Source organism: Gavialis gangeticus, unplaced genomic scaffold, assembly GCF_001723915.1.
Source record: "Gavialis gangeticus isolate Ggan-Ray unplaced genomic scaffold, GavGan_comp1, whole genome shotgun sequence".
Classification (NCBI taxonomy): domain Eukaryota; kingdom Metazoa; phylum Chordata; order Crocodylia; family Gavialidae; genus Gavialis; species Gavialis gangeticus.
The window spans coordinates 64,388,071-64,400,620 of record NW_017729024.1 but is presented as its reverse complement, the minus strand read 5'-3'; the positions used below and the strand labels follow the sequence as shown (position 1 = coordinate 64,400,620).

General features: G+C 40.4%; 1 protein-coding gene across 1 annotated transcript in view; it reads right to left on the bottom strand.

Annotated features, from left to right (window-relative positions):
* The window catches only part of LNPEP (leucyl and cystinyl aminopeptidase), a 92,481-nt gene that overhangs the window by 16,592 nt on the left and 63,339 nt on the right, over positions 1 to 12,550 (bottom strand). Inside the window, exons 6-11 of the mRNA XM_019517200.1 lie at positions 12,133 to 12,287; positions 11,381 to 11,494; positions 8,353 to 8,484; positions 6,070 to 6,201; positions 3,312 to 3,472; positions 948 to 1,039 (exon numbers count right to left, since the gene is read on the bottom strand). Coding sequence (XP_019372745.1) covers positions 948 to 1,039; positions 3,312 to 3,472; positions 6,070 to 6,201; positions 8,353 to 8,484; positions 11,381 to 11,494; positions 12,133 to 12,287 — 786 coding nt within the window. The remainder of the gene's footprint in view (positions 1 to 947; positions 1,040 to 3,311; positions 3,473 to 6,069; positions 6,202 to 8,352; positions 8,485 to 11,380; positions 11,495 to 12,132; positions 12,288 to 12,550) is intronic.

Here is a 12,550-nt window from a genome sequence, read left to right as displayed (position 1 = left end):
AAAATCCCTATTTCATTAAGCTACTGTACTTTTAAGAGTTGGAAAAAATTCTTTTACTGGGATGTACATATATATGCTATTTTAAGGTAACTCTAAAGGTTTCAGACTTGCATTAAGCATTCACCTTTAATTTTGGAAGGCTTCCTTCAAAATAATAAGAGGTGGGAGAGACATTGCACACAACATATCAATGAAGTATGGGCCAATAATAACAGCAAGATTAAAGGTATTTTGAAGAATGGGCTAGATCCTCAACCCTTAAAGAGTAAGTCAGTGAAGATACCCTGATGCCAATGAAGTCAATGGTAAGGTAGCCAAATGTTTTTGGTACAATACTACCACTGTACGACATCGTACAGATTAGTCTCAAGAGATTCAAAATAACCACCACAGGAAAAAGAAGATCAAAATAAATTCAAGTTCCAGAATGGATTATTTTAAGGTATAAAACAAATAATACCCGAGAAGGGAAAACTGTTTCCTCACACCCATAGCTATGTGAGGTGGTTAAATTTCTCAGGACTGACTCTATAAGGAACACTCTACAGCCTGTCAGGACAGGGAAAAACATCTAGGTCTATGTTTTGCTCCCAGCCATTTGTGTCAGTCGTGGAGGAGGAAAAAATTTTCCTGGAATGGTTACCATCCACTGCTACACTCTGTAGTACAGGCACTAACATTTTAATGCAACAATGTTTGATACTACCAATTGATAGCTGACTATAATCTTATCCATTTATACAAAGTTTAATTTGCTCCACTTACAAAAATATTGCTGATATGCTGTTATTTTTTACCCACAGATGTTATTTTCTTTGCCACTGTATTGTACACCCTTCACTTCAAGACCTACTCAAGGGTGTGCAGACAAAAGACTGATAATTTACAAAAGGAAGTTAGCCTGTGTGCACTACATAAATTTACTAGAGAGGCTCCAAATCACTTACCTGACTTTTGGTTCAGTAAATATACAGTAGGAAAATGAAAAGTAAGGTTGTGGTTGCTAGTCATGTAAGTAAGAGGAATATGCCACAGGTAACTGTAAAAGAAAAAATATATATATTTTACAGACATATTAAACAATATTAATGAAAGATGAATTGAATGTAATCAGGTTTTCTATTTGTTGGTGGTCTCAGTCATTTACTTTTTAAAAACTGCTTTAACACGTTACTGGCATTTGAACACCATCATAGGTTAAAGGAATCTATTCTATACTCTCCTCAGCATTCAAGGGGTTCACAGACATCAATGAATTTTTATCTTCAAATTTTCTTTGGGAAGTAGAAATGTATCCTTATTCTCTTTTTCCATTGTAACACGCCAACTAGTAACAGTAAGTAATTTAGCCAAATCCACACAAAAAAATCTGTCACAATGACAGGAATGGAACCTATAGCATTTCATTCCCAGCCTAGTATTTTGTTCACAAGACCTTCGCTCCTTCATCCCCTCTGTCTTGTTCCACAGTTTTGCATGGAATTTATTTTCAAAATTCAAGAAGAAGAGTCGTGATTCAAATCTCATTAGTGAAAAGTAATCAGTTAAGGAAAAATTCACAAGTAGAAGATTATACATTAATCTTCCATGTAACACTGGAATTTTTATTGTCACTAGATGTAACACTACTGAGAGGGATGACGTGAGTTAATATGCAAAATATTCCAACTACCTGAAAAGCTTTTAGGAACAATCTACAACTTTTTTTTAATGTCAGCTCTACCTCCAAAATAAACAGGAACAGGCAGGGCACAAAAGTCCTCATGAGACAAATTTATTTTAGACCAACGTCTGCAAGATGCAAACATCCCCAAACCCCCTTAAACTTCAACATCAGTAAGGAAAAACAACACCTCCAAGGATTTGGCTCTACATGTCACGCTTGAGAAGGTCTTTGCCTTGTTAAACAATAAGGTAAAAGTTCACGGTACCAGAATACCATTGCAAATAAAGGAGCTCTGTAGTTTTCAGTTATTTAATCTTCACTTCAGTATTTCAACACTATAAAAAAAGAGCTACCACCTTCTCAGCCTTTATTGTGATGAAAAATACATCTAAACAAGGTATCATATTAATGTGAATTCATGGGTAAATGGAGAGCTTTGTTTTCTGCTTTCTATATTGCCCTGTGTCAGCACTCAACCTGAAGTCTTAGTCTAGTAACAAAATCACTTCCTCTTCTGGAACTTCTCCAAAATCCTTTAACACCTGGGATCCTTGTAGAATTCCTCCAAACCACTTCCTGCCTCGGTCCTCATGCACCTGCCCTTTTTGTACCCAATTACTTGAGTTGGAAGGCTTGATAAATGGAACTTCTCGGAAGAACTACTTTTATACAGACCAGAACACCCCAACAGAAAACTAAAACAACAAAAACAAACAAATCCTGAGCATTACTCTAGTGCTTACTGCAGTTCATTATACAAAAGCAAATTTTAAGATTTTGGAGCTCCTGATAGCCATGGACAGGCATTAACATTTGCAGCACTACATTCAATCTGTTTGTAGCACTATAAAGATGGAAATGGTACTACTCCTTTTGAAGAGGAACGTCTCAATTCTGTAGCATTACGTGCGATGCCTATAGGGTTACACATGGTACTACAGGAGTGCTAGGACTCCCAGCATCCCACAGTTCTCCACTCCCCACCCCATCTTCAAGGGCAGGAGTCAGGTGGGGTGGGGAGGGGATAGGGTAAAGGATCTCTGCTGCCTCTACAAGATCCCAAGCACTGGTTCTCCTTGCCCCTGCTGCCCCTCCAGCAGGTGGACTATCTTGGGTAGCTGCTATTTTTCAGCAGCTTCCAACTGATCAGTGACAGCCTGCCCCCTTCCCCAGCAGGGCAGAGGACAGGCTGGTAGTTACTCAGCTCCCCTAGGAGTGGGAGGAACCCATGAAACAGACCCTATTGCCCTCTTGGCTAAAGAATTCACTTTTGAGGAGACATTATAGCTCTCCACCCAGGGTCCTGGAACATATGTATGCTCCACTATATTTTTGTGCCTCAGCACTTGGTACCACTACAAGTAAATGCCTGTCAACACCCTATATTTCATTTCTACATTTACAAAACTGTCTGTTTTGTAAATATTTACCCCAATTACAGAGCAAGAAACAGGCAGGAATTGCCAATCATTGTTCAAGGTATATAACAAAGATTGTGTGCATTGCTGTGACTCACTCTCCTTAGAGCTATCTGCCATCAGAGGAATTACTGGACTTTGTCAAAGAGGAATATGAACTTTCCCAACAGTTAAATTACATGACTGTAAAAGGTAAGCTACAGTGGGGTATGTGTTTGTGGAATAACCTTGCAGATGAAGTCTGATTCTCCGATCCCGTACTTCGTAAAAATCTCTCCTGTTCCACGTGAATGGTCTTTCCTTTTCTTTTAACAGTCACTAGCGGAAATCCTGTGTACAGAATCCAGGTTCTCATCATTGCTTTTACATCTAGTGTTCCATTGGTAATCTGTAAAAAACAAACATTCACATTCACGCTCTGGAAGGAACTGACCAGTACTGTCCACCTGTCTTTTTCAACCATCTCCTCACAGCTCACTAGATGAGAGCCAACTTGGAATTTATACTAATGCAAGGAGAGAGATTAAATTTCTGTACAGAATCTTTGGTCTGCCAATTCAGTTAGTAGTAAGAATGATGAACAAATTTTATTTTCTTGGGTGGGGGGGGGACCCAAGTGACAGCTGAGCAAGAAAGAGAATTCTGCATAGACTAAGGTAAGGTGGGAATAGGTACAAATAGACTAAACTACATACGCAATACATTTTATGGCATTGCACTCTTTTTACTTTGTTTCTCCAGAATTCTGATAATGTTCTAGATTAGAAGAATATTTAAATTATTGTAGAATAAATATTAGGAACTGAATTAAGAGAGTCAGAAATGCTTATATGTTGATACTTCCATCTGTGGTTAAACAATCCATTTTAATTTAGAAGCCTTCAGTATTTACTCCCCACCCTACTATTTGCCACTCTTAAATAATTAATCCATCTCCCCATATATCTTGCTAATATGCTTTTATCATAAGGAACATTTACATTTTTATTGATACTTCAATTTTCACCCCAGACAGTAAAGTAGTTTATAAAACAATTACGCATTTTCTCCTCTCTACCTATATGGAAACTAATGCCCTGATCCAGGGAGGAACCCCTATACAAGCATATTAGACACAACGGAGCTCTGCAAGTGCACAAGAATGAATAATGAGCAATTTATTTTCTGAGTTATTACTGTTGTATCCAGAAGAGCCATATTTCATCTACTTTTTTCATCACTAAGTTCAGTACTCTATTATCACAGGCAATAATGATCCATAAACTGATCAAGCTTCATTTTAAGATTAGCTGCACAGACAGATTCTCCCCTCACATCCACATCCTTTGTCCCTTCTACTAGCTGGTCTCCTTGTAAACCTGGAAACCCTTCTCCCACCCAGTCTGTTCTGCTCTATCATTGTCCCTTCTTCATAATATGTTTAAGACCTACATGTCCTGGTCCAGTCAGCAAAGTACTTAATAAATGCTGCCCAACAGCTCCATCAAATCATTTTGCTTTTCCCATTCCTAAATCTTTGTTTCTTTGTTAACATTGTGATTAACAGACGTTAGTCTTCTTGCTTCTCTCTACAATGTGTGGCACCAGGCTAATACATATATTTAGTGCCATTAAAACCACCCTGTTCAAAAAACAACAAATCCCATTCCCCTCTCACCCCAGGAATAATTGAACAGCTTATACTTTAAGCATGTTAACATTCAATGGTATACCTCAGTTACTCCTAAATTCACTAAAAGTAGGAAGAATCCTGACAAGGATTTTTTTTTCTCCTACAGGATGTGGCTAAATAGTTTACTTGGGTTTTTTTGAGGATTTCTTTTAATATTTATGTGCCTCTGTTTCTTCCTTTTGTTTACTTTTCCTCTGTTTGGGAGACTATGCAAAAGCTGTGGACTTTGCATTTAGCGCTGAAGAAAAATCAAGACCTTCCAACTGAAATTAATCATAAGGGACTGACTTCCCATTGGAATAAACTGCATCATCAGTTAAGCCACCAGTTTGCAACCCCAGGTCATGACCCAAATGCGGGTTGCACAGGCAATGCCAGCAGCGCTGCACAGAAAAGATGAGCTGCATAGTGGGTCAGGAACTCCACTGCCCCTGGCCTGCCACCACTGCACTCCACTCCCAGCAGCAGTGCGTGTGAAAAAAAAGGTTGGGAACCACTGAGTTAAGCAGTAAAGTAGGCCAACAACAAGAGCTTTTGAAAAATCTCACCTTTCAATTTTTACTAGAGGAAACCCAATTCTAATTTTTCTTCTATACTGAGATCTAAATCCTGGAAATGTTTAAGCACTTGAGTAACTTTACTCCTGTCTAGTCATACTGACTTCAAGAGAACTCCTCTTGTAAGTGAAGTGTATGTAGGTTCTGTGCTTGCAATACAAGCACTATGTCCACAAAAATACATTATATTTATTCTGGAAGAAAAGTCACCGGGACTGTACACATGGCAATTTAAAAGCTGGAGAGCTGCCTATTGACAGCCTACCCCTTTCCCAGGCAGAGGAGATGACTAGCTACCAAGTAATGGGTTCCCCAATGGCTGGGAGTGTCCCATGGAACAGTCCTCTGAATGGAGAGCTTGCCTGCGTCACTCTCTAGCCAGGGGTCTAGAACATACATATGCTACAGTTTGCAGACTTTCTCTTGGTAAGAATATCACAACATTTCTTATCAACAGAAATGAATGCCCACCTGTGGTCTATGCTACCCCATCCCAGGACTATTTTCAAGAGAAGACTGAAAGGAGTACTAGCAGTATTGGAAGCTTTTCTTCTAGGCATCACCATTGCTCATTTATGTTTGTGGACGATACAGAAAATCTGAACAGTAATCATGATCAATAATAAGCAATAATAAGCTTTCAAATAGTTTACGGCCTTACTTAGCAGCACTAATACAAAGGGGGAAAAACACTTCATTTCCCAGTGTAATACATCATGTACAAAACAAGATTAATAACATAACTTGGACAGTTACCTCATTCATGCTGTCCCACAAGTCATCACTTCGGGTGGATCCATAACTGTGATTTAGCAAATAATTCTGAATGCCAGCTTTAAAAACATCCTCACCAAGATAGTTTTTCAACATCAACAAAAGAGAAGCCCCCTAAAAATAAATTTGTAAGAGAAAAAGAAATGTACAGTACTTGAAGCCTTTAACCTGTGTATGCTTCTTCCAAATTATGAACACCACAGGCTTTCGAAGGATAACTGGGGAACTGAGATTTTAGTCAGGTGATCTCACCTAAATAGTTATTTGACATTTCTTTGAAAAAATATATGAAGCTTTAGAAAGGTTGAAGAATCAGTGATGTTTCACTGACACTGATCTAACTGAAGACTTCCCAGTTAATACCACGTAAAATAAATGGTGCTCTAGTGAATGAGTCTTTGGTGCTTTTCAGATTTCACTGACAGTATTATTAAGAACTGTAGGTTGCTGCCCTTGTGACAGATGGTGTGAGATATAAATACACAAGTAACTAAAATGCATACACAGAGCAAACAGAAAAAAGTAAGATACATTGGTAAAATGGAACATAGTAAGGAGGAATGCTAACAAGTACAGATGCGGCTTGTTTAAAGACTTGAAAAGCAAAGAGATTTTGTGAAACAAGCATTCCAAATAGCCAGTTTTGCAAAAAACTGAACACTAAATTTAATCTCTCATCCATCAAGGTCACTGAGCAAGCCTGTGGCAACATTCCTGCATCAGAGCTACCTAGTCAATAAATGGCCTGAGGACAGAAAAATTACATATTCTAATGCAGATGAACACAAGCTGACCTTGAGGCATGTACAGATGTACTTCACACAGTTAGTACTAAAGCATACACTGAAGATATATAAATACTAATACTGTAATAATAAAATTCCAGCAACCCCCCAGCAACGTGTTCAAAACTACCCTATATACTATTCTTAGAAGTCTAGTATAAAATTTTTAGAACACAGAACATTTTTCTTCTGAATTATTCATACACTATATTAAACACACACACACACCTTTTTTCCTTCAAGTATTAGCCATCCAAAACTGGAGTGTGTTTTTTAAGTGAGGAGGGAGAAGGAGGGAGGCATGGGACAGTGGAGTAGCTAGCAGGAGCTGGCTCCATGCTGGGTATGCATGCAGGGCAGAGCCCACTCCTCAGTATTTATGCGTTCTCTCCTTGCGACCAAAGCTTTAACTTGGTTACAGCCACTACCAAACTGACAGTAATTTTTGGCCGAGTTTACTGGATTGTATAACAAAAGTGTTACTTGCAAAGAATCAAGGAAGATGATTCTTCCACTCTACTCAGCACTAGTGAGGCCTTACTTGAAGTACTGTGTCCAGTTTTGGGCCGCATGCTTCAAGAAAGACGTGGGCAGGGTGGAAAGAGTCCATCAGAAAGCAACAAAAATTACTAGAGCCCTGAAGAAGGTGACTTACATGGAAAGACTGAAAGAGCCAGGATTATTTAGTCTGGAGAAGAGAAGACTACGGGGAGGAGATTTAATGTTAGTCTTCAAATACCTGAAGGGCTATGATAAAGAAGATGCAGATAGGATTTTTTTTCTGTGGCTGCAAGGGACAGGACTAGGAGCAATGGCCTCAATCTGCAGCAAGGGAAATTTAGGTTGGAGATTAGAAATAAATCTCTCTCATCATAAGGGTTGTTAAGCATTGGGACAGGATACCAAGGAAGCTGTGAAAAGTTCTAGGGTTAGAGATTCAACAAGCAGGTTACACAGACAATTCACTGGGATAGTTTACTTAGGGATGATCCTGCACTGAGTGAGGGGCTGGACTAAATGACCGCGTGAGGTCCCTTCCAGACCTATTTTCCCGAGCCAACAAATTAGGCAATTTTAAAACTAAATGCTTAATTCATGACAGCGTGTGAATTCTGGGTTTATTCTTCTTTCAGCTAAATTGGAAACATATTTAGGTAAGGTAAACATGAAGAACATGCACAGAATTAAATAAATAATAAAATAAATATCTGGGATATATCTCAGGATATAACTGAGTTCTGCCCAACACAGGACTGAAAGGTGAAGGGGAAAGTAGTTTTATAGCACTTACATCCTCCTCACCAAGGCACCCCACCCCTAATTATGAAGGATTTTTTTGCATTAAAGGCTAAGTTATTTCCCATACTTAGACTGTGTTTGGGGGAGTGGGGAGGAAGGGGTGGAGAACAGAAGTAACTCTGTAGTCTCTTCTGGTGCCATTTAGGATATGTTCTTATATTTTCAAAACATTTGGAATTACCTTGAAATAGGAAAGTGCATCAAACATTTCTTCAATCTGCTCTGAAGACTGGACAGCAGAGGAGACTGGATGAGAGGAGTTCAAGGCATCTTTCCTCATGGTCTTGAATTGTAAATTCAGGAAATCTTCATCCTAGATTTAAAAAAAACCCAAAACAGGCTGTTTATGCCCTAATGAGAATTAGAACACTTAAGCTGAAGTCGAAGCACTTTTTCAGTCACCTGAAGTTCAGAGCCAGAATTCAGAGTAGTTGCAGCAGAAAACTTTAACTGTTCTCTTGTTCTCTTTCCTGTGGACCTGGAATAGTGGCCTAACCATCTAACGCTCTTCTGAACATGGACTATCAATTTTCCCCTTTTTTACTGACATTCACCCTGATTTATAGGACAATGCCAAAAGGAGACAGCAAACTACAATTAACCCTTTTCATCCCAACCTGTGACAGCAGAAACTTACTCACAGACTGACAACTACAGTCCATATAAGTTGTGTAACTCAGGTGTAGAGGTCTACCGATACATCAGTCCAAAGCGTATCAGCACCAATGATGAGCAGTGTCCAGCTGGTAAGTCTGTTTGGGGGAAGGGGCGGAGGGAAGGGAAGGGGTATGGGGGTGCAGATTGAAGCTCCCATGGTGAGGGAGGGAGTGGGGCTGAGGCAGGCACTGTCCAGCCAGGGCAGTGTGGGATGGAGTTGTGAGCGGCTTGTCCAGGGGCCATAGGGTGTGGTGGGAACTGCTCCCCACTGTGTGTACCCCTGAGGGAGGCATGGGGAGTGTGTACCCCCCAGATGTGTGTATGGGGTAAGGGTGAGCTGCTGCTGCAGGCTGGGGTAGCACCAGGCTCTTTCCAGTGGGGGCACTGGTCTGGGGCTGTGCTCAGGGCAGGTGACAGCAGTGGCACTGGGAAGGAGAGTGAATTCTGGGGTGGCCACAGCCCACCCTGTAGAACGCTCCCCCACCCCCCACCCCTGCGCTGCCACTGCCTGCCCTGAGCACACCCCCAGCCCAACACACAGAGGCAGCCTGCCCTCACCCTGCGCACAGATCTGGGGGGCACATACCCCTCTTTGCCTCCCGCAGGGATGCATGCAGCAGCAGGAGCTGTCCCCCCCTTCCCCGCGCCCCCAGACGAGCCACTCACAACTCTGTCCCGCACTCTGCTCCGACTGGACAGCGCCTGCCCCTGCCTCACTCCCTCCCAGGCACCGGCTTCAGGGGGAGGAGGGAAGGGCAGAAAAACAGCAGTTGCTAACGCAGCCATACTGCCAACGTAGTGATAGTCATAAGTCACCACTGGGCTCCCAGCTGTCTTGTTATACCTCTGGCCAACACCTTGTAAGTCAATCTTTGCAATGCCCAGGAAGAAGCATAACATGTCAACAAGAACTCAAGGCCAAAGACTCAGTCTCTACACAAACTATTTCTCTCCCCAGCATGCATGCAGTGATCAAATTGCACTGAACTAAAATCTATTTTAAGTATTTTTTTTAGATTTAATATTTTTGTAGACTGTGTAGACATTTTTTCCTTGTTTCTTAGCACCACCAAGTGGTGAAATCAAAGGCTTCAAATAAACTGTATATGTACATAACTTCATACAAAAGTAAGAGCTGCAAGGAGACCCTAAATTAGATATATGTACATGGAGCAGGTAGGTTAAAACAGACACACACTGCGTGAAGCATGATTCAGCAGTAAACTCTGGAGCTGGTTTTTAATTTCTATTTCCTATTCCGATATATATGCTGCAGTGAGAATTGGAGGACACCTATAAAGACAATTTTCAAATGGGCATCTGCTACTAACAGGCTTGTGTATGATGCCTGGTTCCAGGAGTAGAATGTACAAGCCCAAGTTAAGCACATACGGGCAAGTGTAAATCTGTAAATCTACTACACCAGGCAATTTTCTAGCACACTCATGCTGCAGCAGTGCTAATTCCCTTACTCAGAACTGCATATGCAAATACAACTACATTGCTTTTGCTTGAAGGATTATCCTGTGCTGAGCAGGATACCAGGGCACAACTGCCTCGTATACTAAGTTTGTAGTGACATAGCTTGAGTTTTCTATACAAAAAATGAGGAGGAGTTGGGTACCAAGACTCAGAATTTGCAGCCAGCACACTGAGTGGTATAGACACCTCCAAAGGGAAATGTTGAAATGTTTCTGTGCATGTCTGGAACACAAAGTCTCTTCCGAACTTCAGTGCCTACACGAGATCAAGATTTTGTAGTCAAGTGAGGTGGGCACTCCTGTGATCCCCTCACTTTTAAGCATTGTATCCAGTGCCTCCATAATACAAAATGGATAAATGGTCCTTCCTTAGGGCCTAGCAGGCATCCAAATACCATCTAAATTCTACTTTAGGCCCCCAACATATACAGCAAAAAGCAGCACTGTGCAGATACCTAGCCTGGCTCTGCATCGGCTAGCTCAAGAACCAAAAGCTGTACAGCCACATTAGCTTAAGACCTGCCCCAATACCCTACTCCTCAAAAGCATTCATTATCCCAGGTGCTTCGCTTATGCTGTCATGACTGCTTCTGTAGCTTGGGTATCTCTGCACAGAAGTGCCTCATGCCACACAGACTCAATACCCCAGCTAATGGATCCACAGCTAACTCAAGGTATCTGCAGAGGATTGCATTTTACCATGCAGAAATAGCCCAAATGCTTTTCCTGGATCTGGTCCTTAGCATTCACTATTATGCAACACCTAGAAACACAGACCTATTTATCTGCTTTATACTGCTTTATATAAAAATGCAGATAGCACAGGGGGGGAAAGGGCAAATGTACAGACTATTGAAAATCTGGCTGGCTTTTAAAATAAGTTTTTAGATTTCATACCATTTAATACTATAATTTCATTAGTAAGTCACCCTATGTATAGTATGTTAGATGATGAATTCCAAGGTAAAACTCATGAAAAATATATTGAGTTAGTCATTTAATGTTAGAATTAAACTGGTCTTTTCTACCCTTAAAACGGGAATAAGATGTCAGATAAAATGCAATACTTACACTATGTAGATCTGGAAAAGTTTCTTTCAAGGCAAAATATTCCATAAAAGTAGCAAATCCTTCATTCAGCCAAAGATCGTTCCACCACTCCATAGTTACTAGATTACCAAACCACTAAGAAAACAAACGCATACATGAATTTCCCTCACACATGCAATCACAGAAAAAATGAATTTCAGGCTCAATATAACAAATGGATAGTGAATAATTAAAGGTATGATGTATACAAACAAACTAACCCCCATCCCCCAAATTTTACAAAGGGCTAAACTACAAGCCCTACAGCATGCCCTATAGGGCATTTATACATATACATTTTCGTCCCACGACATGCTAAAGATCTGGTGGATTGGAGTCTGCTTTGCATTAGAACCGACTTGCACTGTGCTGTGTTGCATGCAACTGTACAAGTGGCAAAATGCATGTCAACGTGTAGAAAATGGCGGTGGTGCGCTTTTGAACTAAAACACTTTTGAGTTTTACTTGCTGCAGTACAAGCAGGTGCACAAATATCCACTGGTTTTACTACAAGCCCTATAGCATATAGATCTGTTAATCGCACAGACAACCCAGGAAGTAGATTGTACCAATGCTATTTTCCTACTGCAATAGAAAAACAGATCTGCAAGGCTTTTATCTGGTGCAGTAAGCTAAGTTATTGTTACCTTTTCTGTGCATTTCAGTGACAGAAAGCTGCACTGGTAAAAATACCATTTAAAAACAGTATCATTATCAATATTTCAGTCTAGTACCTGATGGGCCATCTCATGAGCTATGACTCTTGTTACCCGCTTTTTGTCAACTGCTGAAGAGGTTTTGTTGTCATAAAGGAGTGTTGTCTCTCGAAAGATGATCAAACCCCAGTTTTCCATAGCACCTGCTTCAAAATCAGGAATTCCTACCAAATCTGAAAAGGAAATAAACCATGTTTTTTATGCCACCACTTTACACTAATGCCAAATTTCAAGTCAATTTGATAAATCTTACTGCTTAGGAACTGATGTGCAAACACTCATGCACTAGCTTTAAGTAAAGAAGTCATCCCATTGACTTTAAGCAATGTATATTGATAAGTTATTTTGCAGGGATTTAGACAGAAAAATCTGAAACATGAATAGAATTCTGTGCATCTTTTTGAATGTTTGGTGTCAGGTGTATGCTGAATTTTCC